A 27,329-nucleotide genomic window follows, 5' to 3' on the forward strand; every position below is an offset into this window, starting at 1 on the left:
AATAATTTTATTATTATTACTATGCATGTATTTATATATAAAAATGCATATTAATATAACTGAAATTATTCCGTGGTTTAAGTTATGATATTGTCACACTGTTCAAAGAAGACGTGGAGACCCAAATGCAAGCGACAATATTTATTAAACTAGGTGGGACACAGAACAAAGAGAAGCTGGCTGGCTGGAAGTAAGGTGTTCACAAGAAGAAGATGAAGGGGTAAATAGTTCTCCGTCTGCAGGGCGAACAATGTTCATCGGGGAGATCTCAATCTCCGTCAACAGAGCGAATCAACAGTTCATCGGGGAGAACTTCAATCTCCGTCAACAGAGCGAATCTAAAGTTCATCGGAGAAAACTTCAACCAGCGAACAACCAGCGAACTCAACGAGGAGAGCCTGACAAAGACACAGAGACAAGTGAGGATAACGAACTGACAAGGTGAGACAGGAACGCTGAACATTTATAGCCACAGTAATGCGCTACACCTGGAGCGCAATAATCAGCTGAGCGGTGCTAGGCGACCGATGACCATGATCATGTGACCGCCCAGCTGATGACATGAACACAACAACAACACTGACAGCCACGCGACTCTCACACAAACACAGAGACAAGCGCACACACACCGCAAACCCAAATAAACAATTCACACCACGCAGACACATCATAGAAGAGCAGATAGATCCACAACCGTGACAGATATAATCAAAGTGCTCAAATATAGCAGAAAGCAAAAGCGAGCTGTTGTAACGGAGGCCGGCCAGTAGGTGCTGTGGCGCCTGTTTACTGGCTTAAAAAACAGACCTATTAAGAAATTTATCCTACTCAGTGTGGGAAAAAGCTGAGTAAAATCTGAAGTTTTGTTGCACATTTTGTTATGACCCTTAACCTAACATCACTTGTTGCAAAACCTTAAGTTCTGTTTTGTAAAAGTTGGTTGAGTTTCAATAATTTAGCATTTTTTTCATATCTTCTAGTGTTACTTTAAGAGGAAATGCACAGAGAATATCAATCATATGATATTATCGCTTATCATAGGTCTGCAAAGTCTACATTATAAATACATACTTGCAATTAACACAAATTAATAAAATAAAATGATTTTATTAAGCACAGAAGGGGTGTTCAGGAATAATAATTCAATGAAGTGTGTGTTTGGTGAGATATTCTTATTTCATAGCCCATTGTGCTGTATAAAAGGTGTTTTGTGAAAGATACAATGTGAGCTGTGAATCAGTCATTAAGATGCTAGCCTTTAAGCAATGACAGAAGCATTTTCTGGAAATACAAACGCATTGATTTCCTTTTAGGCAGACAGAAAGAATCAACTATTTTTGTGTTTTTTTCCACACAGTTCTTACATTGCATCCCATTACTGCTGTCACACCGATAAAGAGGCACTTGGTCGTAAATCATTAGCAGATCTTTTGCCATGTCCTTCCTCCATGCGTCCTTCTGCCAGATCTTTCCAAAGACAAACACATTCATTGCATCTTTACGGATATTTTTCCAGTTTGCAAGGCCAGCCAAAATGTTGTCAGTGCTCTGAATGCACTTCGTCACACAAGGTGAGTTGTACGAGTAGAAAACTACACAGCTATTCGGATCTGCCTTTGCTAGAAGTTTATCCATGGGAGAATTACTGAGAGGATAGAGCAGAATATGCTCAGCATGCTCTTTGGGTTTTTGTGTAGGCCGTGCAGCAATGACATTTTGTGAATTTGTACAGAGAACACATGTCTGTCCATTAGTGAGAAGGTCTTTCACATGTGCTGCTTCTTCTGTGCTGAATACAGTCTGGATGTCAGATTGTTCATCTGTGCATAGAGCCTGTGGCACAACAATCGCTATTGCGTACTGAACATCAGGCTTGGTCTTTGGCTGGACACTGGAAAACATCAAACAGCATAAAATTATCATTATTTTCACGGCATTTTAATAATAGTGAGGTTCTATTATTAATGCATCAACTAATTTGAACAATGAGCAATGCCTTTCTTAATGCGTTTATTGGGATTTGTTCAAATTAATTTATGTTAGTACAGGTAAATAATGTTGTAGTAATGCTGGATATTGGTCTTGTTATCAGGAGGAAGGAGACGGAGAACCGACGAATCTTTAGATTTCTAATTTATTGATTTTCTAAACAAAAACAACATAACTGTCCAGGGGTCCGTTCTTTGTACGTGGATTACTCAGTTAGCTGGATTTGGATGTTGACGATTTGACATGATCCAGGATCGTTTCGTTCTTCAAAGCTGATCCGAGAGTTGTTGTCATAGCAACAGTTCTGCTAGGTCAAACCTGATCAGGAGCAGGTTCAATTCATATAAACAGGATTAGATCGGGTCAGTTCAAGCAAACATAATACAGAAAGTATGTACCGAATTCTGATATTTCTTACAGTAGTAGTTATATACACTTGGGAAAATGGTACATATTTTTTAACTATATATATATAAAGTTATAGTCATTAATAAAATAAATAAAGTTTTACATATTAATAAAACTTATGCAATCTGCACCCCCGAAATGAAAGTACAAAGACTACCATCTGGTGCAAAGAGAAAACTTATTGATATGAACTTTTTAGATCACTTAAGTACAAATTGTGTATAATAGAAATGCACAATATGTGACTTTTTTTTTAAAGCAATAATACATTTATGCAGTCATAAACATATTTTGATAGTTAATATGCAGTGATTTGATGCTTCACAAAAGTTGCAGACACCTTTACCAATATGAAAACGCTTTTTTTTTAAACAACCAGTTATTCTTTACACCGATTAAAAAACGACTACTATAAAAAAGAAAATATTTTCTAAATGTGGAACTAAATATATTGATTTGCATTGAAATACATGATAAATACTCTTGACACATGAAAGTGTAAAGCCTGCAGCTCACAACACATGTGGAAGGTTATTGCGTGTCATATTAAACAAGTCGTGTACTGCTAATTTGATGTAATTTTGCTCACATGGATAATTGAATATTAATCAGATGATGTCATTACGCTGCTGTGCCGTCAGCCAATCGTTGCATTGCTGATCATGATTTCGAGAATCGATAGATCTGTCCTTCACAACACATGCAGCGATCTCAGATCAGTTTATCCAGACATTCTAATCTGATTCGCGAACTCGTTTGAAGAACCAAATTAGCGAGAGATCAGTTATCAAGATTAAAAGATCCGGGATCTGCCAAATAATCTTAGATCATTTAAGCGAGGTACGAAGAACGGACCCCAGGGGTCCGTTCTTCGTACGTGGATTACTCAGTTAGCTGGATTTGGATATTGACGATTTGACACGATCCAGGATCGTTTCGTTCTTCAAAGCTGATCCGAGAGTTGTTGTCATGGCAACAGATCTGCTAGGTCAAACCTGATTGGGAGCAGGTTCAAATCATATAAACAGGATTAGATCGGCTCAGTTCAAGCAAAGATAATACAGAAAGTATGTACCGAGTTCTGATATTTTCTTACAGTAAAAGTTATATACACTTGGGAAAATAGTAGTTTTTAACTATATATATAAAGTTATAGTCATTAATAAAATAAATAAAGTTTTACATATTAATAAAACGTATGCAATCTGCACCCTCGAAATGAAAGTGCAAAGACTGCCATCTGGTGGTGCAAAGAGAAAACTTATTGATTTGAACTTTTTAGATCGCTTTAGTACAAATTGTGTATAATAGAAATGCAAAATATGTGACTTTTTAAAAGCAATAATACATTTATGCAATCATAAACATGTTTTGATAGTTAATATGACGGTGATTTGATGCTTCACAAAAGTTGCAGACGCCTTTACCAATATGAAAATGCTTTTGTAAACAACCAGTTATTCTTTACACCGATTAAAAAGCCTTCTATAATAAAGAAAATCTTTTCTAAATGTGGAACTAAATATATTGATTTGCTTTGAAATACATGATGAATACTATTGACACATGAAAGTGTAAAGCTTGCAGCTCATAACAAATGTGGAAGGTTATTGCGTGTCATATTCAACAAGCCGTTTACTGCTAATTTGACGTAATTTTGCTCACATGGATAATTGAATATTAATCAGATGATGTCATTATGCTGCTGTGCCGTCAGCCAATCGTTGCATTGCTGATCATGATTTCGAGGATCGATAGATCTGTAATTCATAACACACGCAGCGATCTCAGATCAGTTTATCAGACATTCTAATCTGATTCGCGAACTTGTTTGAAGAACCAAATTATAATTTGCTATAGCGAGAGATCAGTTATCAAGATAAACATATCCAGGATCTGCCAAAACATTTTAGATAATTTAAGTGAGCTACGAAGAACAGACCCCAGGGTTCCCTTCTTCGTAAGTGGATTACTCAGTTAGCTGGATTTGGTTATTTACGATTTGACATGATCCAGGATTGTTTCGTTCTTCGGGAGCAGGTTCAATTCATATAAACAGGATTAGATCGGCTCGGCTCAAGATAATACAGAAAGTATGTACCAAATTCTGATATTTTCTTACAGTAGTAGTTATATACACTTGGGAAAATAATAAATATTTTTTAACTGTTTATATGAAGTTATAGTTAATAATAAAATAAATAAAGTTATAGATATATTAATAAAACTTATGCAATCTGCACCCTCGAAATGAAAGTACAAAGACTGTCACCTGGTGGTGCAAAGAGAAAACTTATTGATATGAACTTTTTAGATCGCTTTAGTACAAATTGTGTATGATTATAGAAATGCAGAATATGTGACTTTTTCTAAAAGCAATAATACATTTATGCACTCATAAACATGTTTTGACAGTTAATATGATGGTGATTTGATGCTTCACAAAAGTTGCAGACGCCTTTACCAATATCAAAATGCTTTTTTAAACATCCAGTTATTCTTTACACCGATAAAAAAACGGCTACTATAACAATGAAAATATATTCGAAATGTAGAATTAAATACATTGATATGCATTGAAATACATGATGAATACTCTTGACACAAGAAAGTGTAAAGCCTGCAGCTCACAACAATTGTTGGACCCCCAGGGGTCCATTCTTCGTACCTCACTTAAATGATCTAAGATGATTTGGCAGATTCTGGATCTTTTCATCTCGATAACTGATCTCTCGGTAATTTGGTTTTTCAAACAAGTTTGCGAATCAGATTAGAATGTCTGGATAAACTGATCTGAGATCGCTGCGTGATCTCTGCAAAATTCTGTATATATTTTCAGTATTAGCTTTGCTTGAACTGACCTGATCTAATCCTGTTTATATGAATTGAACCTGCTCCCAATCAGGTTTGAGCTATCAGAACTGTTGCCAGAACTGTTGGAAACCAGAGCACAACACTTTTTTTACATTGGTGAAATAAGCATATTATACCTAAACTATTTATTTATTTACTTTTTGGTATTTATAAACTCAATAGTTTGCATAAGCATTTTGTTATTTGAATGAATTCGACTCTAAACTATGAAAAATTAAGAAGTTGACTTACTTCTCATCAAAATATTGGATCATTTTAGCAAGGGCAGCAGGGTTCACATCACCCCGAGCATGTTGAACACACAAATGAAGCAGGAAGATGATGAAGAGACCCTTTAGTGATGCCTAAAATCAGTAAAAACATCAGTCAGACACTAAACTTTAACTAATAATGTGTACATAATCATCTGATAAATCGGATCGGGACTTGTGGAGCTGCAAATCGATGGATTTGCTCTTCAGTGTTTGGAATTTCAGCAGTGAATATTAAACCAAATTAAACTGAACTTCAACTCTGAAAACTTTACTAGAACTTCTATATTAAGCTGCTTTGACACAATCTACATTGTAAACATGCTATATAAATAAGCATGGATTAAATTGAATTGAATAAACATGAGTGTTTTAAAACAAAAAAAAAGTGTACTCACTGGATTGAAATTTGCCATTACAGCCTGATCTTTAAAGAAGAAGCTTTGATTTACAGAGATGAAGCGCTGTTGTTTCTCTTCTGATAGTTCTGATGATTAGCAGGAAATAAAGCGTTTATAAATACCTGGATGTAAGTTTATCATTTACTAATACGATTAGTATTTAACTACAGTAGAGTGAGAGGAATTTTGTGCCTCTCTATTTTGTTTGAGAGTCTGTGAACTTCCGTATCTTCCGTATTCCTTTTTAGAAACACCATGCAGATTATTCACATGTGTATATAATTATTACTTATAAACATTTGGTTAGTTGTGGATCTTAAATGAGCATTTTCACTTACATTTCCTTATCATACTGTCCAGAATGTGACATTGAGATTATCATTAACCTAGAGCTCTCTATTTACCTTCATTTTCATTTAAATGTATACAATACAGTAAGTGTTCTCCTCTTTAACCTTGATACAACCTGATAAAAGCAGCGCCAAGGCTAATTCACATGGATTGAAGGTGTCATTGAACATTTTCAGTGTCCACAAAGATTTCATTGTGAGGACAGTTTGCTATCATGGTGTCACATTTTATAAATGGTAAATATGAGTTGCCTTAAGGTAAATCAGTAACGCAGATACTGTACATGATGTTTTAAATGTTTCAAGAAAGGTGCTATAGTGAATTTTATTAAACTTATTTGACTTTTTAACAAATAGTGTAAGAAAACAGGAGAATGATGCATTATAGACATCCCAGTGGAGGTTGTGACGACTTGAATGAGCTTTGTACTCAATTCTTTACATTTTAAAAACGTCCCAGCAAGCTACGCCTTTTTGCAGTTTTTTGTTGTCGCAAATCCACTAGAGGGCGCTGTGTACGCTTTTTTTTTAATCTCAAATTCTGCCATTCGCTTCTGCTGTTTTCGTGTAAACCCACAAAAGGCCGCTGTGTATGCTTTTTCATATCTCAAATTTTGCCATTCACGCCTCCTGTTCTTGCGTAAACCCACCAGAGGCTGCTGTCCTTATCAATCCTCTGCAATCTAAGGATGGGATGGTCCCAATATTTCCTCTTTCTTTTTCTTTTGTTAAGCAACGGATTAATTATTACGCATAGGACTTGGTGTATAAGGTTTGTGTGCATCATGGGCGTTGCTAGGCCTATCTTAGAGGGTCTGTAGCCCTCTTTATTTCTACTCAGCCCCCCTTAAACTTTTGCGATTAGCTCATAAACTGTACACTAAATTATCACCTCAGTCCCCTTCACATTTGATATGAAAACAGTGGTAGAACTCGGCTCTTCTCCATCTTTTGTTTTTCATTTGATCAGCAAACCACAGCCATGGAGAGTGAGAGAACGAGGTGTGTGTTTATTGATACATTGTTTCAATATCTGCTTATTTGCAGTTCTTTGATATAGATAACCTTGTATCATCTGTATCCCAATTTCAAAGAGGAGCAGTTGGGTTTCCTCGACGTTCACCTCACCAGCATGGCTGTTTCCTCCAGTAAAAACTCTTAACGAACATTTCGCTATTTTTATTTCAAAATGAACTACCAATATAAAACACTTTCCAGTTTGTGTGGCTATAACTATAGCATACAGTCTTGCACAGAAAGGATTAAACACAGTGACAGAAGCACTTAGAGAATGTACTCGTTATAACTGTCACTGAGTCACTGACAGAGATAGAAACATCAAGTGTTGTCTAGTATTAAAAAATACTTCTTATTTATTATTATCATTAGATCATGAAATATGTGAATTAGCCTGTTAGTTTAAATATATATATATATATATATATATATATATATATATATATATATATATATATATATATATATATATATATATATATATATATATGCGTCATTTAATTAGAAAAGTGGCAGTTTATTTATTTAATACATCATGTAAACAAAAAATGCACTTGAATATAGAGAGATAGAAGATTTTTACTACAGTAAACAGGTGGGCAGGTGGATTAAGCCTCTTTGGTCTCTTGTGCTCTCTTGTGTCTGTCTTTGTAATACAGTGGAATACTAGTACACTCTCAGAAAAAAAGGTACAATGAGGGTACAATTTTGTTCCTAGAGGGAACAAAATATAAAATTGTACCTTTAAAGGTCCCATATTGGTCTTTAGGGTACAATTTTGTACCCAAATGGGCTATAAAGGTACAAATGTCCAGATTTAGGTTTGAAAGGTACATTTTTGTACCTTTTATAGCACATTTGGATACAAAATTGTACCGTAAAGGACCAATTTGGCACCTTTAAAGGTACAATTATATATTTTGTTTCCCTATAGGAACAAAATTGTACCCTCAGCTCATGATAAGATCAAGACACTATATAAGACTAATTTAAATGTATTAATACTAAACATTAATACTAAAATACATCATTAAAAAATATAATAAATAAATAAATTGAATTAAATATTTTAATAATAAAAATTTTTTTCATGTATTTAAATTACATTTTTTCTCAAAATGTTAATAATTAAATTTATAATTGAATGTAATTTTAATCATTAAAAACGTAAATACTGGTCTTTGCTTACTGTTTAAGACCCTATAGTATATGTGATGTAGAATAAGAAGTAAGAACCATGCAGTGACAGCATCTTCATACAGGTGGTGATGTTGCTGTCTCTTTAAGAATTTGGCTTGTTGAGACGTTATAGTAGTGTTTGTTACTGAGGCGGTCGGTAGAGTATGCTGGCTGTTTACACAGAACTTCGCACGCTTTTCAAAGAAAAGTCTATTTTGGAGTCCACACTTTTCAGGTAAGAATGTATTAAAGATATATTTTCAGTGTCATTTTTACATGTGAAGCCGTGTTCTGTTAATTTTGTCTGACTCTCGGGTCTCGGCTTTCCCCGCTTTAAGTGCTCCGGACTGCCTGGTGTATGTTGGCCTGTAGGATGGAGTTTGCTAAGATTTCTGCAGCTTATTAAAGAAGTTACTACAATGTGATATCGAAGTCACCGAGGGATATAACGTTATAGACGGTGAGTACTATATGCGTTTAGTTTTCTCGGTGTAAAAGTTCCCTTTATCGCCTACGTTACGTATTCGCGCCTTATATCTTACGTTACGTTACTGCTTTATTAATAAGTGTTGCCACGGCGGAATAAATCGCAACCCAGATAGCAAAATACATTCGGGCCAGTTGCGGCTAAATTCTCGCCTGCCCGAGTCCGTCTGCTGTAACGTTACTCGGGCCAGATGCGGCGGAAGAAGCGAGCTAACGCTGCCGTATCCGTGCACCGGAATCGGGCCGTGAGTAATGTGCGGTGTGGCCCGGAGCTCGCGCGACTAAAGTCTTCATATACCTTGATATAAAACCTTTTGTTTTTAATACTGGAAATTTGTAATTATCGATAATGTTTTATATTTTGAGGCAATTTTCTAGCCACGGTTGACCGCTGAAATGTAATTTTAGACGGTTATATAAGTTACAAACACGTTACAAACGTGGCGTGTGTATGCTACATATCTTCGTTTCAGTGTCTAAGTTACATTAATGTTGAGGAGTGTCCACAAACTCTCATATCCAGAATTGTTGGTGCTTTACTATTGTTTAACGTTATACTTATGTTAATGTAGAATTATTAACATACCACAATGTATAAATCGACGTTTTAAGTTATACTTTGTTCTTTAGTGTAATAATTTGTCTCATCTGTTATGAAACTGGTACCTTGAGCTAATTTACCTATTTTATTAACATCTCAAAATAAATAAATAGTTATTGCTTTATCTTATTGCTTTTCAGAAGTTTTTGAAGTTTCCAATTGTCTTTCAGGACAAGATTGAACAACAGAATGCAGCCTAACAGCATCAGACCAATGAAGGGATGTCATATGAAAGCATGGCTCAGTTACAAGATGTAAGTATGTCTCATTATCTATTCCATGGTTTTAATGGCTTACATACTGTTTTAAATTTGTAGGTTTTTACTTACAAACAACAATAAATGTACACCCACATGTTTAAAATTATTTTCTAGGTTTTCATCGAAAGATGAGAGATCAACTGAAGAATGCTATGGTCCTGACTCTAAGGTACTCTTTCTAAACTTTCTCCACTTGATTAATATTATTAAATTCTAGCTTTGTATGGATTCCTTCATATTTGTTTGTATGCCACATCTTATGTTCCAGGAATTGATTTTACAGCAGCACTTCTCATGTTGCCAGCCTTGTTAAGCGAGACACTTCAACATTTCGTTGTGCTCAGGTGCGTATGTTGTTTTTTGTTTAGTATATGCTGTAATAAATGCATTTTATAATGCTTGATATTCTTTATATTAGGATGACGCAGTGGGTAGTGCTGTCACCTTACAGCAAGAAGGTCGCTGGTTCGAGCCTCGGCTGGGTCAGTTGGCATTTGTGTGAGGAGTTTGCATATTCTTCCAGTGTTCGTGAGGGTTTCCTCCAAGTGCTCCGGTTTCCCCACAAGTATAAAGACATGCGCTATAGCTGAATTTGGTAAGCTTATTTGTCTGTAGTGTATAAATGTGTGGTGAATAAGTGTGTCTGGATGTTTCGTAATACTGGGTTGCAGCTAGAAGGGCATCTGCTGCATAAAACATGCTGGATAAGTTGGTGGTTCATTCCACTGTGGCGACCCCAGATTAATAAAGGGACTAAGCCGAAAAGAAATTGAATGAATGAATGAAATTTATATTAGTCTTTTAATCTGTGATACGTTTTTTTTTTTATCAGTGAATATTAATTATTTTACTTTCTATGCATGTTGATTTTCTCTTCATCAGTGATAGAGTGACTGATATTAATGTAATTATTGCTTTGTCATTTACAGTGAATCATCTTCACCACATCCAACAGTTCAAGTACAGGATGAGGCCACCGACTGGACAACTGTGTTAACAAGACGAGTCACGGCAGTCTTCAGAGTTGATGGGATTGCGATTGGCCGGGCTAATGATGTGGACGAATATACATTTTTGACATATCCATCTTACTAGAAGAACACCTTGATGTTTCTGCAGTGGAATGTTTTGAATGAACGGTGGACAGTGACAAGCCTCGATCTACTCCAGTTACCAGAGTGATCAACCTTGTTTTTTGTTTCTCTACATGCTCTGGGGATAATCACAATCATCAAGTTAATCCAGCACACTGCTATCATTCATGCATAAAGCAAATTTTTAAATAATTTGTGGTCCTAATGACTTTCAAAGAACATTTTCCAGATATGAGTGCTTTACATGTCATGTTTATCAAAAGCATAAACACATATTGTGTTACAACAAATTACAACTCCACTTCAGGATGATGAGGAGTAATCTACTGATGTTGAGGAAGAGGCTACTGATGTATTCCGTTTTCTGCACTGTTGAAGCAATTTATAGAGAAAGTTTGCCTTCATTCTGAAATTCAGAGAAAATGTTGATGACAAATTATTTATTATGACTGAGTATTCTGACTAAAGACAAACACTTTGGACTTTATAAAGTGCATTACTTGATGTAGCCTGTGTAATGTGCTTATAAATCTTAAACAGTATTCTTGTGATCTTTGTGTTAAGTGTAGATTATTTAGTTTTTATTTGTTTTCTAAATTGTTCTTTTTACTGTTTTACATGTCTGCTTTATACTTGCTGTGTAATTTTATTTCTTTACACATTCAGTTGTGAGTTGTAATGAAATATTTCTACATTAATAAATAAAAATGGACATCTGTGAACCAAAATATTTTATTTAATTATTTGTGCATGCAGTCACCAAAGGATCAAAATGCCTGGGTCAGTACCCTGAAAATACTATATAATAAAAAAAGGTACATTTTTGTACCTTCAGTGTCTAGGGTACAAAATTGTCCCTTAAAGGGTACAAATGTAGAAGGTACAATTTTGTACCTTTAAAATGAGGTACAAATTTGTACCCTTAAGGGTACCACCCCAGTGACGGGCCATTTGTACCCTAAAAGGTACAATTTTGTACCTTTTTTTCTGAGAGTGTATGCAACCCATATTAAACAAACATACAAACATTTTGAAGAGTATTACTATTAAATTACTACTTATAAATGTAATATTAGGCTGCGTGTGTGTGTGTGTGTGAATTTTTTTAGGAGAAAAAAAATGAGGAGCTGAGCCCCCCTAAAATGAAAATCCTCAGATATTTATACAAAAAGAAAAGCTACATTTCAGGCTTCAGTGTACAAAAACCTTTACAGTTCATTTTTTTTCATATTTGAAGGCAGACAGCGTGAGTCAATGGCAGTGTCTCCTTCCCCTTTACAAGCAATGCACTCATTCGCACTCTCGCAGCGGTACAGAGGAACAATAGCTGCAATCTTTCTGAACTCACTCTGAAGATCTTTTCCAGTGTCAAACTTCCAGAAATTCTTGAAAACAAAAGCTTTAATCCCACCATGTTCCTTCCACTTCATCAGGCCCCCTAGAATATTGTGTTTGCTATCTGGATTCAGACATGTGTCCACACACGGGGACTCAAACGTGTAGAAAACCGAGCAGCCATCTTTTCTTTTATTCAGAAGTTTGGTCATTGGAGAGTTCCCCACAGGATTGAGCAGGAGAGACTCTGAATGCCTGTTGTATTGCTTATTTTTAGTGATCACAACTTTCCTAGTTCCTGCGGCGATGAGCTCTGCACCCTGGTAAAGTGCATTTGTTTCATCAGTAATATTGTTTTTAACAATTGCTGGTGTCTCCTGAGTCAGAAAGTTGTTCTGGTCAAGATCGAAGTCTGGTTGACACTGTTCCACTGGTACATTGATGGCTGTAGCATACTGACGGACATGGCCATCTGGATCCACCCTCTTATAGCTGTTAAAATGAGTGATTTTTATTGATTATTCACAGTTACTTTTAACTTCTCAACTTCTTCATTGTTGCTCACTTAACCATTGTTAATTCTTCAACTACGGGCACTTTTATGTCCTTTGATCATATATCCAAAAATATATATAATTTTGTTTAAATTCCTCTGCCTTTGTCAAACTAACAATAAATCCTACTTTTATTAAATAAAATTACCAGCTTTCTATTATATAATTTTCATATTAATCAAGCTCCTTTTAGGTGTCGAAATAACTGTTTTCACCTTGTCGCACACCCAGAGTTTTAAACTTCAACAATGAAAATAACACTTTAAAATAGAATTTATCTAGTATCTATTAATGTATCTTAATTAAGCACTGGTGAAATAAATTAAATACTGAATATGTAAAATAAATTAAATATTAAATAATAATAATTAAATATGAATAGTGCCATCTGAACATGTTCAAAATGGAGGGAATTTAAATTTTCATCAACAACACTTGAAAAAAATCAAGGTAAATATTGCTTGATAAGGAAAAACATTTATTCTACGTCATTTCCAAACATGTTGTACCTTCAAAGATGTTTTTAAAAACCAAACAAAATTAAGGTAAATAGGAGTGTTTTGTTTATATGACAGGCTAGTATCACTTCAAAGCCAATTAGTGAAGCTATTTTTCATTTTTTCACAATAAACTGTAGAAATGTCCTTTCCACCACTGTCATTTCCATCACTACACACATTTTTTTTTTTAAATATTTAAAAAGTTCTCATCACACATTAAAAGTGTATTCACAATGTATGAGTTCAGCTCTATTAATATACAAATTCAGTTGATTTATTTTTTAATAAGCTCTAAAACAAATTAATATTAAGTTTTAGGGCTCTATTTTAATTGTCCATGCACAAAGTGCAAGGCACTGTCACCGACTCGGTCCCAGTCATTCCCCTCGCTGGCCAGCAGAGGCCACCATCCCCGGACTTCTAAGCATTACATCATACACCTAAATTGATTGTGCACACACCTGAACTGAATCCCGGTAACGACCCATTCTCCCTATATAAGCCACACTCAAACACCAGTTTATTGCGAAGTCTTGTTCAGCCATGGCCAACATTTCTGAGCGTTATTCCCTGCCTGATCTTCTGTGCATTACCTAGTGGTGGGCAAAGCGAGGCTTTGTGAAACACTGAAACAGTCGAAGCAAATGTGTCGGAGCTTCGAAACGTTTCGAAACCCCACTCTACAGTGATATCTAGTGGTCATTTTTTATGTATTGCACTGAAACAGCTTCAGCAAAGAACAGTTGAACAAATTGAGGCATTAAACCCAACTTTGAATGTTTGATCCTTCAAGTAACAGTACAGTGGTTAAGGAGTCAGACTTCCATGCGGGGTTAGTAGGTTTCGAAGCCAGGCTGTCGCAGTTGTTTTGAAATGCTTTAATACCAATTGGTAATGCTTTGCTCTTGTATCGTTTTGTTTCAACATTGGTCTGATATCCGAATGAACAATTTGTGAATAAATATGTCGTTTTTGTCTTAAAACATGGTTGTTGCTAGATCAAAAACGGTGGCCTGAAGTTATCAAGAATTATTTATATTATTCATTAAGTTTCCCATTTATTGTATTTTATTAATGTCTACCCAAACCCTAAACCCAACCATACTGTAAAAATATTTATTATTGTTTTACAGTGTTACAAAAATGATGTTAAATTGATGGCGTAACTGCAGCTGTATCTAGGCTACACAAAACAGAAACATGATTAAAATACATAAAACCATGATTTCAGAGTATTTGTACAAGTCGGGATTCGAACCCAAAACATCATGCAAAGCATAAAATCAATTGGCAAACACATAGTCCTCTAAGCCATACGAGTCAGAGATTATTTGATGACCTTGGCAATCAAATGAGGATTCGCCAGGTCTCGAAACGTTTCTAAGCTGATCGATGCTTTGAATCGCTTTAGTCACGTGACTAGGTGTTTCGAAACACTTTAGTCACGTGACTTGGGTGCTTCGGATCATGCTTCGGTGCAGTGTTTCGAAACACTTGCGCTTCGGGATCTCGACACTGTGTCGAAACATCAGTTTCACGTCAGCCATCCCTAGCATTACCCCGGACTGTTTCTGACTCTGAGTTGCCTTCTGCCTGCCCTTGACCCACGCTTGTTACACGGACTCTGAACCTCGCTGCCTGCCCTCGACACACGCTTGTTATGCGGCCTCTGAACCACGCCGCCTTCTACTGATCTATGCCTGAGATATCACCCTGTGTCTGTCAGCCGCCAGCCCCACGACCAATCCTGATTGCTGTTGATGTGAGTTCGCACTTTAGTGCGTGTTGTATGTGTGTGATTGAACTGTCTATTAAATACTGCAAAATGGATCCCTCCGTGTCAGTCTCCTCGTTACAGGCACAAACGCTTTCAGGGCGTCTCAGAATCCACTTTTGCTAATACAAGGACAGAAAAATCCGCTTTGCGCCATGGTGCATGGTCTAAAAGGATTGAGCTTATTTTCTTAATGAGTTATAGGTGTGTTTTGAGAATAAACCAATCAGAGTCTCATCTCCAATTCCCTTTAAAAGCCAGTTGCGTTACGCCATGGCACATTTGCTATTTACGTGACGTAAAGTGTAAGTGGAAAAACTGAACATTTTACTAGCAAGAAAACAGTTAAACAGAGCATCTACAGCTTAAGAATGAGAGGTAAGCCTCCATTATCTACTTTCGCTCTTGGATAGGGAAACCTTTACGCACAGACATCAATTAGCCTATAAATTATTAATTTCATTTGTTAAGCGCAAATATTTGTTTTAAAACTATTTCTAAATTCAGTTCTAATTTCCAGCAAACGAATAAATGAACAATAATAACAGAGCATGGTCAAAATACTAAGTTATATCCTAAAACGCATGCTGTGCCCCATATTGTCTAAAACCTGACAGGTGGACAAATCTAAGCTTGTTTTTAATAAAACAAATATAATATATAATACTGCTAATAATAATAACATTATACAAAAGTAAATTGATTGAACTGAAAAAGTCTCCCGAGATGAAGGCATGAAAGTATGTTTTTTTTTTTTTTTTTTTTTAATGTATAGGCTAGAAAATAATGTTATGTACAAATTTTAATCCTTTATATATATATATATATATATATATATATATATATATATATATATATATATATATATATATATATATATATATATATATATACTCAATATTTTAATTACTTTCCAAATGTAAAGATTTGCGTATTGCTCTACGTATTGTGTATTAAGCAGTGTGTAAGCGAGGCGCACAACTATAACACGATTTGCGCTGGACCAGCTTTGTACTGGTCTAAAGAACAGACTATTATAGTTTCTCAAAATAGCAACGCGCCAAAATACGCCTGCTTTTTTAGATCAGAACGCCACACATATGAGCGCAAATGCATTTGCTATTTAAACAGCGTGGTGCAAAACGTCAAAATGACCCTTGCGCTGAGCTGAAACTAGCAAAAAACAACTGCGTCGCGCCTTGCCCCACATTGCAGCGGGTGTATGATAGGGCCCTTAGAGTGTGACAGGTGTACAATTCAGCATACAACTAATGTATTTCATTGACAAGTGTATAATTATTATATATATTGTAGAAAGATTGGTTAAACTAGATACAAAAATGACCTTAGACAATGTTTGACTGCTATAATTGATTTCATTTTGACGTAAGCTGTATATTGAGATGTGCTGGAATTGACATTTGTTCAGTTCACGATGGAAAAAATGTTCCTCTTCTTAACTAAGTTTGTCCTCTTACAGATCTTAAAACTACACAAATAGTTTAAACTTATGAGGCTGTTACGTTAATTTTGAACAAGTTTTTTTTACTCAACTTCACAAGGCTAAAAGTGCCCGTAGTTGAAGAATGGCTGCTGTCTTTAACTTTTAATGAAAACTTCTTTTAATACTTACTTCTGCTCAAAGAAGTTGATAATGCGAGCGAGAGTGTTGATGTCCACGGATTTAACACTTTGTCCTTTAACACTTTCTTCTTCAGCACTTTCATCTTTCATTCCTTCTTCTTCAACACTTTCTGTCCAGTTGGGAAGCAGAAAGAGCAGCAGGAGTCCATTCAGAAACAAAGTGAACTTCTAAAGTCACAAAACACACACAAATACATTCATTTATTAATATATAAACAAGGAGCATAGTCAAGAGCAATAATACATTTAAAAGTGACAGAAACCAAACTCTCGCTAACACTTACCATGATTGTTGCTGCTCTGTCTGTCTGTCTGTCTGAAGTGACTGAAAGGAGTGACAAGACTGAAAGATCTGACTGGGAGACCCTTTATAAAGGGCTACTGCAGGAAAGAGAAGATACTTAAATTGCAACCAAACCTGAAAATCCATCATTTTTCACAGATGACATGTCCACACGGGCTACAGGATTTCAGGTGAAACAGTAGAATGAAGTTGTGACATATGCGAGGCATAGATTTCCTATTTCCTCCTATTGCATAAGCGTCGACTAAACTATGGGGAAAATGCATCTCTGTACATGACATGTTGTGAAATTAACAAATTAGTTCAGTGCAGTTCAGTGAAACAAGACTGTACAACAGAGAACAAGACTGTTCAACTGAAAATATTCAACGACTTCCTGCCTGCTCTACACTTTGACCTTATGAGACAAATGGTCCATCTATGTTAATTATAATAATAATTCTAAACTGAAATTGTAATATTATTGGTAATATTAATAATTTTAAAAATCCTGGTTGCCTTAAATTTTTAAGCTGAATCAAGGTAACCTAATGATTCCATTAAACTCAAATTAAGTTAAACTGACTTAACTTTCCTGTAGTGTTCAGGTCAAACCTGACCGATTTACAACTTAAATCACTCATAAATACTGTGTTTTACATCTGATTGCCTCAAGGCCTTATGATATTCTCCACGCTCTGCATTTGCACATATAAAATTGATGATCATCTCTTTCATTAAATTGAGTGTTTTAATCAATCTTGTTACACCTGTGGTGTTCCCGGTCAAAAATGACCGCCATAGGAAATGAATGGGTATTCAGGCTATATTCATTCATCAGAGAGAAAGCATCGCCCCACACACACTCACCCACTTACTCACTCACTTACTCACTTCAGACTGAACAATGTCTTTTGCAAGTACACATCTCTTTTACGCACTTATGTGCTAATCTCACAAGGAAGCATACCTATTTTACGTTTTGTCAGTTGAGTGGCTAATTCATACAAATGTTCAGTTGTACAAAATTGTATGATTTTTGAAAGGAGGCGTGGCACACAACCCCACTCCTAAACCCAATCGTCATTGGGGATAAGCAAATTATACAAAACTGTATGAATGAGATTATACAAACTCATATGGATTAGCTACTAAACCAATAAGTTATGAATTGCCATGGAAGTGTTGGATCATCCAACGTGAATCAACTTCCTGATAAAACAGTATATCATATCTTCACAGACTCTAATCTTATTCTTTTTGTTTATTTATCTATTTATTTATTTATTTATTTATTTATTTATTTATTTATTTATTTATTTATTTATTTCTCTCTGGAAAGTAGCACAGAGAAGGAGTCTTGTTCTTGTTCTTTCTTTCTTCCAATCTCCGTTCAGCCCATCTCTGAGTCTAGCAGGAGCACTTTTAGCTTAGCTCAGCAACAATTATTTTATTATATTAGACTGTTACTAACTCGCTTATATATACCAGTATAACTAGTGCTAGTTTTGTGTCCCTGCTCGCCGTATATACCCTCAGTCACTATTACCTATATTAGTACACTTGAAGGACTGAAACTTCGATCCCTCAGAACACAGGAAAGGACAGCATTTTGTTTGTGCTTTGCTGGTTGATAAATCATTCAGATGAATTAAAATTTCAATTTCTTTGGTCAGACCCTGTGATAGTTATTTTAGTTAGCTGTATATTAGCAATGAAACAAGGTATTTTGATTTCTGTCATCTATTGTTCATTTTGTAATATATTTTCAGCGACTATTTTTATTTTCATTGCAGTTATTTTATCTCTGATTCTGTAAATTCATGTTAAACACTACTTTGAGACATTGTTCACAGCTAAAGAATATTGAATAAAAATTTGGTGGAGAAAAATGATGTTTGTGCTAATATAAGAGCAGTTTAAACAGACCGGTCAATTTTGACCAGGAACACTAAAGTAAGGGGCAGGATGTGAACATGACAGGATGGTTAAAACAGCTCACGCAACTTATAAAATTAAGGTTGTACATAATGATGTTAGTTTCAAGAGTTCACACTTAGCTGATGATTGATCATGAAGCTTGTTTGGCATCCTGTCCCGGGAGAGAGCCCTGAGCTCATTAGATCCTCAAGCCTGGGGCTCCCTCCCGTTGCAAGGCGAGAGAGGAGTTTGAGCTCAGGTAGATCTCAAGAACTCCCCTGCTGTAATAGCTAATGAACAGATAGTGACTGCTCTTAAGAGATAACTACTTACAAGGTGCGTGTCTAAGGTACCGATTTGGATTAGTTAATTAACTTAAGTTGCGTGTTTTTGGACGGTGAGAGGAAACCGGGGAATCCGGGGGAAACCCACGTGAGCATGGGGAGAACGTGTAAACTCTGCACAGAAACGTCGGCTGGCTTGGTAAGGACTAGAACCAGTGCTGTGAGGCAACAGTGCTAACCACTGGGCCATCGTGTCACCCATTTTAAAAGGTCCAAATCATTCAGACAGTTAAGTAGAAGATATCAGGCTTTACTTTTCTGTTTCATTGACTGTATTTAATAAGCAATGCAATCATTGTGGGCTGGTTTGCAATGGCAATACTCCACCATTTAGAGCAAGGTAGGGCCCCAAAACTATTCTGCTTAGGGCCCCCAAATGTACAGGGCCGGCCCTGTTTGGACACAATGGGTTTTTGGATGAATTGTTAAATATTCCTGGTTGCATCTAAGTTGATTCACTTAATTAAAAATGGTGCATATTAAATTAAAATGGCATTTTTTTAACCCAGATGATGTTCTGTATTATGCTTTTTAATGATCTTGCTTTTTATCATTCTGGGTTACACTTATAGACAATATATGAGTTGCTTCATTCTGATGAACATTCTAAGATGTGCTTTTTCTTGATTCTGATTGGCTGAAAGGTGTGCAATAATATAATATAATGCACAGGTAGTTTCAGTCAGCTTTGATCACAGTTCAAGATAAATGTGCCACCCTCAGACATTAGTGACACACCAGTAACACACTAATGTTGCAGTATATCATTTTTCCTCAATGATTTCAGTTATTTCACCACAGTAAAAAAAAAAATCTAATCAAATAAAACAGAAGGCTTTAGGTGCAAGAAACCGGTCCTACCCACACGAGCAGTTTGAGGACAAAAACCTGTTTGAAATACAATGGACAATGCTTATATGTGGGAATTAGGGATGTGCGGAGCAGCCGGTATTTGTATTTGTATTTGTATTTGTTGAGAGGGGAAAAGTATTTGTATTTGTATTTGTATTCGAGTAAAATTCAAAATGGCGCAAAAATATCTATTTTTTCTATTACACTTCTAATTTACGTTATAGTGAAAGTATTGTTTAATTATACCCATTATATAAATTATAGATATGCAATATTGGCTGTTGTTTTTGAACATGTGATAAGAAATGTAATTGAAAAGAAAATAACATAGAAACCATTATCTCATCTATGGTTAAACCAACAACTAATAAAATACCATTGTGAATATTATGAACCCCACCACCACCGTTCTTGTTGAAGGACACTGAATAGACAGAATAAAAACAAATAATACTTCAAAAAACTGTTCTTCTTCTGAAAGAACTTTTTTTCCAATGGACAGAATTCCAAAAACTAATATTAACTAAATAAATCTAAATAAAACCCTGCCCGGGAGATCTGGCAGAACAAAAGTATTCTATATAATAATAAAAGATACAGGCCTGATATTATCATCTGCCAGCCACAAAAAAGACACAAAGTTTGTTTGTTTGTTTATTTAGAGATATCTGCAAATATTTTTCAATAGAAGTCAATGGAGGAATATGACTAGTCAGTCATAATATATTTGCAGATATTTCCAATCTGACTAGTCGAATTATAATTATGACAAGTCAAAATATAATTAGAGATATCTCTAAATATATTTATGGATAGTCTGAACAAGGTTTAAATGCTAAAACGGCTTGCCATACGCTCTCACCCAGTAGCACAGTGGAGAGTTCTCTAGTTATATCCTTTCAGTCGTTTGTTATGCAGTGACATGCAGTCAAATATTTCGCCAAACAGTCCTTAGGGATGCGGTGACACGCAGTCAGATATTTCACCAAACAGATCCGCCACTTTTGGCGCTCATAAACAATCATAAAGCTCTCGTGCTGCAGGAATGAGGAGGTCTGCTGAAGGCGCGCTGCTGACGTGCAGTGAGAGGTTTGCGTCTTTAATAAACTACGCCAGTTTGCGTTCACTGAACAGTAAGAATGGTAAATAAATTCATATGAAACAACCCCTTAAAAGTCACGTCTCGCTTTCAGTTTCGGGCTTTGGTGCGTTTTGCACTGAGCGTGTGTGTGTGTGTGTGTCTCTCTCTCTCTCTCTCTCTCTCTCTCTCTCTCACTCACTCTCTCTCTCTCTCTCTCTCTCTCACGCGTGCATGCACTGTGGTCTCATGAGGAAACGCTGCTTTTTGATATAGTGTTTTTCTTGCTCCCGAATACAAATCATTTTTCAAGTATTTGTTCGAATTAAGTATTCGTAAAAACACGCTATTCGTGCCTTTCCGAATACCGTATTCGGGTTCGGCTCCACCCTTAGTGGGAATCATATAAGTGGAATACATGACTCAGGTGTGTTAAATTATTATAATGTGCACTGTGCTCATGTCCAAATCACCACCTCTGATGTGCATTATTTTTTAATAATTGATCACTTACCATTAATTAATCCTTACAAATTTCATTCTTATTATTTTAGGTTGAACACTTGGAGCATTAAACTTAATAGGACGACATGACAGCAGAACTGAATGCAAAATCACATGTCCCTTCAGACACCAGGGATTTTTAAACAAATTATCAAACAGACAAAATGGTGAGCAGACGTTTATTTCTTCAAGCGTGATTTATTAAACAATGAAAAATAATCAAACAAGCATTTTAAACACAGATTATCAAAATACATTGTAATAAGAATCTCTCTTAAATTAGTTACTTGATTAAATAAGTCTCAAATGAAAGGGGCTGATTTACTTAACCCCTAAAAGAAAGAACTCATTATTGAGAAACATTTTAAACGAAAAAGCTAAAGGTAGCGTAGGTGTATGAAATGATCCATTTGAGCATTAAAATGTATCATCAAAAGTCTCAGCAGATGCAGAAACTCCAGTGCAGAAGCACACATCAGTTAAAGCACTGATAAAAAATCTACATAAGACAGACTTAACTATTTAAACATGCATCTATCACATCTTGTCCACAAGAGATACAACTGTTTCCTTTACAGCGGTAAAGTGGCACAAGATCAGCAATCGTTTTCAGTTCAGCACGTAGTTCTGGGTCTGTCTGATCTTCTGTATATATATTTGTGTAAACAAAGGCTTTCATTCCCTGATATTTCTGTAATTCTTTAAGACCTGCAAGTACAACTTTGTTATAAAGACACTTGCCTACACAGGGTGAGTTTAAAGTGTAGAAAACAACACATCTATTCTTGTTATTCAACAAGCGTGTCAAAGGAGAATTATTTTCAGGATTCATCAGTAAATACTCTGAATGTGCTTCTTTATGAACACCCGCAGCAATGAGTTCAGTGCCTTCGTAGACTTTCTTACTGTTACGTTGTATTGTAACATCGTCCCAGTTCTCCTTTGTCAGAAAGTTGTCTTTTGATGGTTCGAAACCACTTTGACACTGCTCTTTCGGAACATTGATGGCCACTGCATACTGGCCTTTATCATAACTGGAATAGAAAAGAACATCATTTACAATAGTAAACACTGAATATATGTCCAACATTGAAACATTTAACAATACAAAACTCCATAAAACATTCAATTAAACATTGAAACATTGTTATTGAAAACAATGAATTTTCTCCAGAGAGTAGTACTTAAATTAATTAATCGAATTTGTTAGCATTAGCAGCATTTAAGTTGCTATTAAAACAATATTTGATGTTTTAAAACTCTATCATTTGAATTACTAATTAATAATAGATAACATTTTCACTGAAAACTGCATAGTGTGTGTAATAACCTAGTAAAGTGTTTGTCTTTTGTCAGATTTCATCTTAAACTGCAGCATGTAAACTTACACGTACATGTGAAAATATTGTTTAAGCCTTGACAGGGTTTCAATGTCCACCTCTTCATTTATCACATTTTGAATAAAACAAAGCAAAATAACCCCAAGAAGAACTCTTGCCAGCACAGTGAAGACCTAAAATGAGCAAAAATACAAAATCATCATTAGCCATTATTTAGTGTAGTATTGTTTTTTTAAGTACAATGACTAAGATCTGATTTGTGTCATGTCCTGATCCCACTCGTGCTGATTCTGTCATGGCAGTTGCTGTCACTAAAATCATCCATTCATTTTCCAATCACATATATTAGTCCTTTATTTATCAGAGGTCATCACAGCGGTTTGAACCGCCAATTATTCCAGCACACTGCAAAAAATGCTTTTTTTACTTAGATTTTTTTGTCTTGTTTCTAGTCCAAATATCTCACAATTTTTTTTTAATCAAGATGAATTTTCTAGACAAGCAAAACATATTGTTTTAAGAAATATACCAAAATTAAGTGAGTTTCTCCTTAAAACTAGAAAAACAATCTGCCAATGGGATAATCAAAATAATCTTATGTCAAAACAAGATTCATTTGCTTACCCTATTGACAGATTATTTTGCTTGTTTTAAGGAAAAACTCACTTAATTTTGGCATATTATTTCTTAAAACAATATGTTTTGCTTGTCTAGAAAATTCTTCCTAATTTAAGAATTGTGGGATATTTGGACTAGAAACAAGACAAAAAAAACTAAGTAAGAGAAGCATTTTTTTTGCATTGCACATGTTTTACACAGCGGATGCACTTCCAGCCACAACCCAGTACTGGGAAACACACACACACACACACACACACTACGGGCAATTTAGTTCATTCAATTCACCTATAACGCATGTGTTTGGACTGTGGGGGAAACCGGAGCACCCAGAGGAAACCCACGCCAACATGGGGAGAACATGCAGACTCCACACAGAAATGCCAACTGACCCAATGACCTTCTTCTTGTGAGGCGACAGTTGCTAACCACTCAGCTGGTTCGAACAACCCCCCTCATTCCCCCGCCCCCAACGGCCAAAAGATTCAGAATTTATCCTTTTATTTTATGTAATTTCTAAAAAAAAAAACAACACCCACCACCACCACCACCACCCTTTCACTAGGCTAGCTACGGGTCTAGACGCTATCTCTAAAATTGAGAAAGCTAAAAATTTACATAAAGCATACTAATAGTTAATTAGTGACCTACTGTACTTACCATGATGACTGTCACAGGTTGTTGAGAAGATGCAGTGAACTTACTAAAGCAGTTCTAATAGAGAGTGAGTGAGAGTGGTGAATTTGAGGCGTATTTATGCTGCTCTTATCTGAGCCCTTAAACAAAAAAAAAGATAAGCAAATTGCCTTCAACAGGATTAGCTCAGACAGTTAAAATGTAAATAGTGGGAAACTTTTTTCCCTAAAAGTAACTCAGTTTCAAGGTTTCAACAATTCACAAATGTCTGAAACAACTTTTATTTACTAGAGAGCAGCCCAAATTGATGGAGGTACAGTTGAAGTCAGAATTATTATTATTCTTTTTTCAATATTTCCCAAATTAAATTTGCCAGAGCAAGTACATTTTCACAGTATGTCTGAAACATTTTTTTTCTTGTGGAGAAAGTCTTATTTGTTTGATTTCTTCTAGAATAAAAGCAGTTTTTAATTTTTTATACATCATTTTAAGGTCAATAGTATTAGCCCCTTTAAGCTATATATTTTCAGTCTACAGAACAAACCATCATTATACAATAACTTGCCTAATTACCCTAACCTGCCTAGTTAACCTAATTAACATAGTTAAGCCTTTAAATGTCACTTTAAGCTGTATAGAAGTGTCTTGAAAAATATCTAGTCAAATATTATTTACTGTCTCATGACAAAGATTAAATAAATCAGTTATTAGAGATGAGTTCATGAAACTATTATGTTTAGAAATGTGTTGAAAAAATATTTTTGTTAAACAGAAATTGGAGAAAAAATCAACAGAGGGGCTAATAATTCAGGGGGGCTAATAATCCTGACTTCTATTGTATATGACTTCATTTACCATCTTGCTTCGAAATCTGAAAGCCTCAATTTTTTCAGTCGAGAAAAAAGAGAAAAAGACTGTAAACTAATTATTAGAGAACTTTCGGTAACACTTTACAATGACAGTACATTAATAATGATGTGGTAATATGTAAACTATTAGTGGGCTGTTATCTGCGTTAATGTGCTGTGGTAACGCCAGACTCTTATCGGGCGATTAAAAATATATTGCCGTTAGTCTATTCTTAAAGTTGTGTTGGGAACTGAATCGATTCTACGTAAGCTATGATGACTTTCACCTTGATATTTTAGCGCGGATGTATACCTGACCGGTGAGCCGTCAGACAAAAAGTGCCCTTCTGAATCAAATCAGCAGGATGGCCTTCTGGATCTTCCGCTTACTTCAAAGACACCACTGACTTCGCTTAGATGGACATCAGTAATCTAGTTATTTGCATTAATAGACACAAAGTGCTTTCATATAAGTTTCCTGTAATTTTGATTGACTTTAACTGTCCTACATGACGGTAATGGTTTTATTGCAGTGTTTACTTCAGTAATGCCACTATCATATGCATACTCCACATGTCTTAATTCCATTTCTGTTTAGTTCAGTTATGACTTTAGTCGGATTAAGGTCATCAAAAAAATCGCTATTTGGAACTTATTTAGGCCTACAGTTCAAAATTCATGTTTAACTGAATAGACAGTAAAAACATGTACAGCTTATGGAATATCATTTATTTTCATCACCAGTTAACATAATAGAACAGTTTCTCAAGGAGTTTGTGATGCATTTTGGAAACAGGAGATGAGCCTCTGGTCTTATGCGCCACCTGGCTTGAGAAACCCATTCTCAAAGACTTATTATTTGGGTTGCACACATATTCTGACAGCCTTTAGCAGAATTCAAATGAGCCATTTTAATCCACATTAACTCCAAGATTACAGTGAGTCTAATCTAGATTTTAAAAAATAATCTATGCCCACCTATAAAGTAAACTAAACATCACTTCATTATGAACTAATGATGGGTTAATGCATCACTAATCATGAACTAACTTTAACAACAACATGAGTCACATGTGTGAATAATGGCTACCTTAATTACTTGTTAGCACATGGTTGTTTTTTTAATTAATGTATTAGTTTATGCCTAGTTTAACCACCATGAATTCATGGTATGTTATTGTATAATTATGTCATGACTTTACTTGGAGGGGCACATCATCATTAACCCATTCTTAACTACTCATGCACATTCAGCTAATGTGTTTACACTGAAAAACAATGAAAAAGTGTTCAACCTCAACATGAACAGTGTAAACACAAGAACTCGTGAGTAGTAAAGGATAAGTTAAGGGTGATGTGCCCCCTTTTAATTAATTAATTAACAACATGAACTAACAAGTGATTAAGATAGCCGTTATTTACACATGAACTCATGTTGTTGTTAAAGTTAGTTCATTGATTAGCGCGAGCCTTAACTCTTCGTTGATTCATAATAATGTTTAGTTTACATATTAAAACATAACTATTCATGTACTGTTACTATAAAGTGTTACTGAACTTTGTAATAAAAGTCACAGTGAATAAAAAAAAGAACTCTGTGTCCAGGAACTACAGCAACAATGATAATGCTAAAATTTCATGAAAATCACAAGCATGAAAGATGCTTTGGTAAAGACCCAAACTTTATCTGTTTTTTAGTTAACTGTTGCATGGTGCCCATTGGGCAAGCGTAATCCAGATATAAAAAAAACAAAACAAACAAAACACACACACTCACACTCACACACACACACCCTACATGTTTGGAAAAAGAGAGAAGACAGGATAAGTGTTATAATGGGCTGTTGTGCAATAAGCTGTAGTACAGTACCATTCTGGACTTTTGTATGTACTGTTCTTTCTGGTATTTTAGAGCTAGAGATAGCACAGGATCCCTGCACTTCTATCTACAGCTATAGAACTAACAGAAAGTGCTTGACTGTAGTAAAGTAGACCGCATGAGAGTCATTCACACAGATGATCATGTAAATTTAGATGATCATATAGTAAAATATATCAAGCTACATGCAATAAAAATATAGATTAAAAAACGACAGCCTTTCATATTAAGGTCTTAATTTTGAATATATATATTTTAAATTAAATTAAAAGGTCCTTTTATCAAAGGCATGTTAAATAGTTAGCTTCCT

General features: G+C 35.3%; 3 protein-coding genes across 5 annotated transcripts; all 3 read right to left on the reverse strand.

The window, feature by feature from the left end:
* Window positions 1–126: 126 nt before the first annotated feature.
* On the reverse strand, window positions 127–6,011 carry si:dkey-96g2.1. 3 transcript variants are annotated; one of them, NM_001386246.1, is made up of 4 exons: window positions 5,921–6,011; window positions 5,503–5,615; window positions 1,365–1,891; window positions 127–398 (listed from the first exon to the last, which is right to left on the reverse strand). In NM_001386246.1, the coding sequence occupies exons 1-4, from the start codon at window positions 5,936–5,938 to the stop codon at window positions 385–387; spliced, it is 672 nt and encodes a 223-aa protein (NP_001373175.1). In that variant the 5' UTR covers window positions 5,939–6,011; the 3' UTR covers window positions 127–384. The 3 variants fall into 3 exon arrangements, with proteins under 3 accessions (NP_001373175.1, NP_001373174.1, XP_073779451.1); NM_001386245.1 differs by having other exon boundaries at window positions 127–1,891; XM_073923350.1 differs by lacking the exons at window positions 127–398; window positions 5,921–6,011 and having other exon boundaries at window positions 1,094–2,145; window positions 5,160–5,615.
* Window positions 6,012–11,630: 5,619 nt separating this feature from the next.
* Window positions 11,631–17,354, reverse strand: LOC110437941 (uncharacterized). The gene is made up of 3 exons (XM_021466547.3): window positions 17,002–17,354; window positions 16,707–16,885; window positions 11,631–12,737 (listed from the first exon to the last, which is right to left on the reverse strand). The coding sequence occupies exons 1-3, from the start codon at window positions 17,002–17,004 to the stop codon at window positions 12,119–12,121; spliced, it is 801 nt and encodes a 266-aa protein (XP_021322222.1). The 5' UTR covers window positions 17,005–17,354; the 3' UTR covers window positions 11,631–12,118.
* Window positions 17,355–21,886: 4,532 nt separating this feature from the next.
* Window positions 21,887–24,365, reverse strand: LOC137487675 (uncharacterized). The gene is made up of 3 exons (XM_073924191.1): window positions 24,317–24,365; window positions 23,087–23,211; window positions 21,887–22,732 (listed from the first exon to the last, which is right to left on the reverse strand). The coding sequence occupies exons 1-3, from the start codon at window positions 24,317–24,319 to the stop codon at window positions 22,213–22,215; spliced, it is 648 nt and encodes a 215-aa protein (XP_073780292.1). The 5' UTR covers window positions 24,320–24,365; the 3' UTR covers window positions 21,887–22,212.
* Between the last annotated feature and the right edge of the window lie 2,964 nt (window positions 24,366–27,329).

Source organism: Danio rerio, chromosome 15, assembly GCF_049306965.1.
Source record: "Danio rerio strain Tuebingen ecotype United States chromosome 15, GRCz12tu, whole genome shotgun sequence".
NCBI classification, from domain to species: domain Eukaryota; kingdom Metazoa; phylum Chordata; class Actinopteri; order Cypriniformes; family Danionidae; genus Danio; species Danio rerio.

Coding starts and splice junctions, on each gene's coding strand:
- si:dkey-96g2.1 (NM_001386245.1), bottom strand. Junction 1,892..5,502: donor ATCCAATATTTTGATGAGAA/GTAAGTCAACTT, acceptor GATGTTTTCCAG/TGTCCAGCCAAAGACCAAGC.
- LOC110437941 (XM_021466547.3), bottom strand. Junction 12,738..16,706: donor ATCAACTTCTTTGAGCAGAA/GTAAGTATTAAA, acceptor TCATTTTAACAG/CTATAAGAGGGTGGATCCAG.
- LOC137487675 (XM_073924191.1), bottom strand. Junction 22,733..23,086: donor CAATATTTTCACATGTACGT/GTAAGTTTACAT, acceptor TTTCTATTCCAG/TTATGATAAAGGCCAGTATG.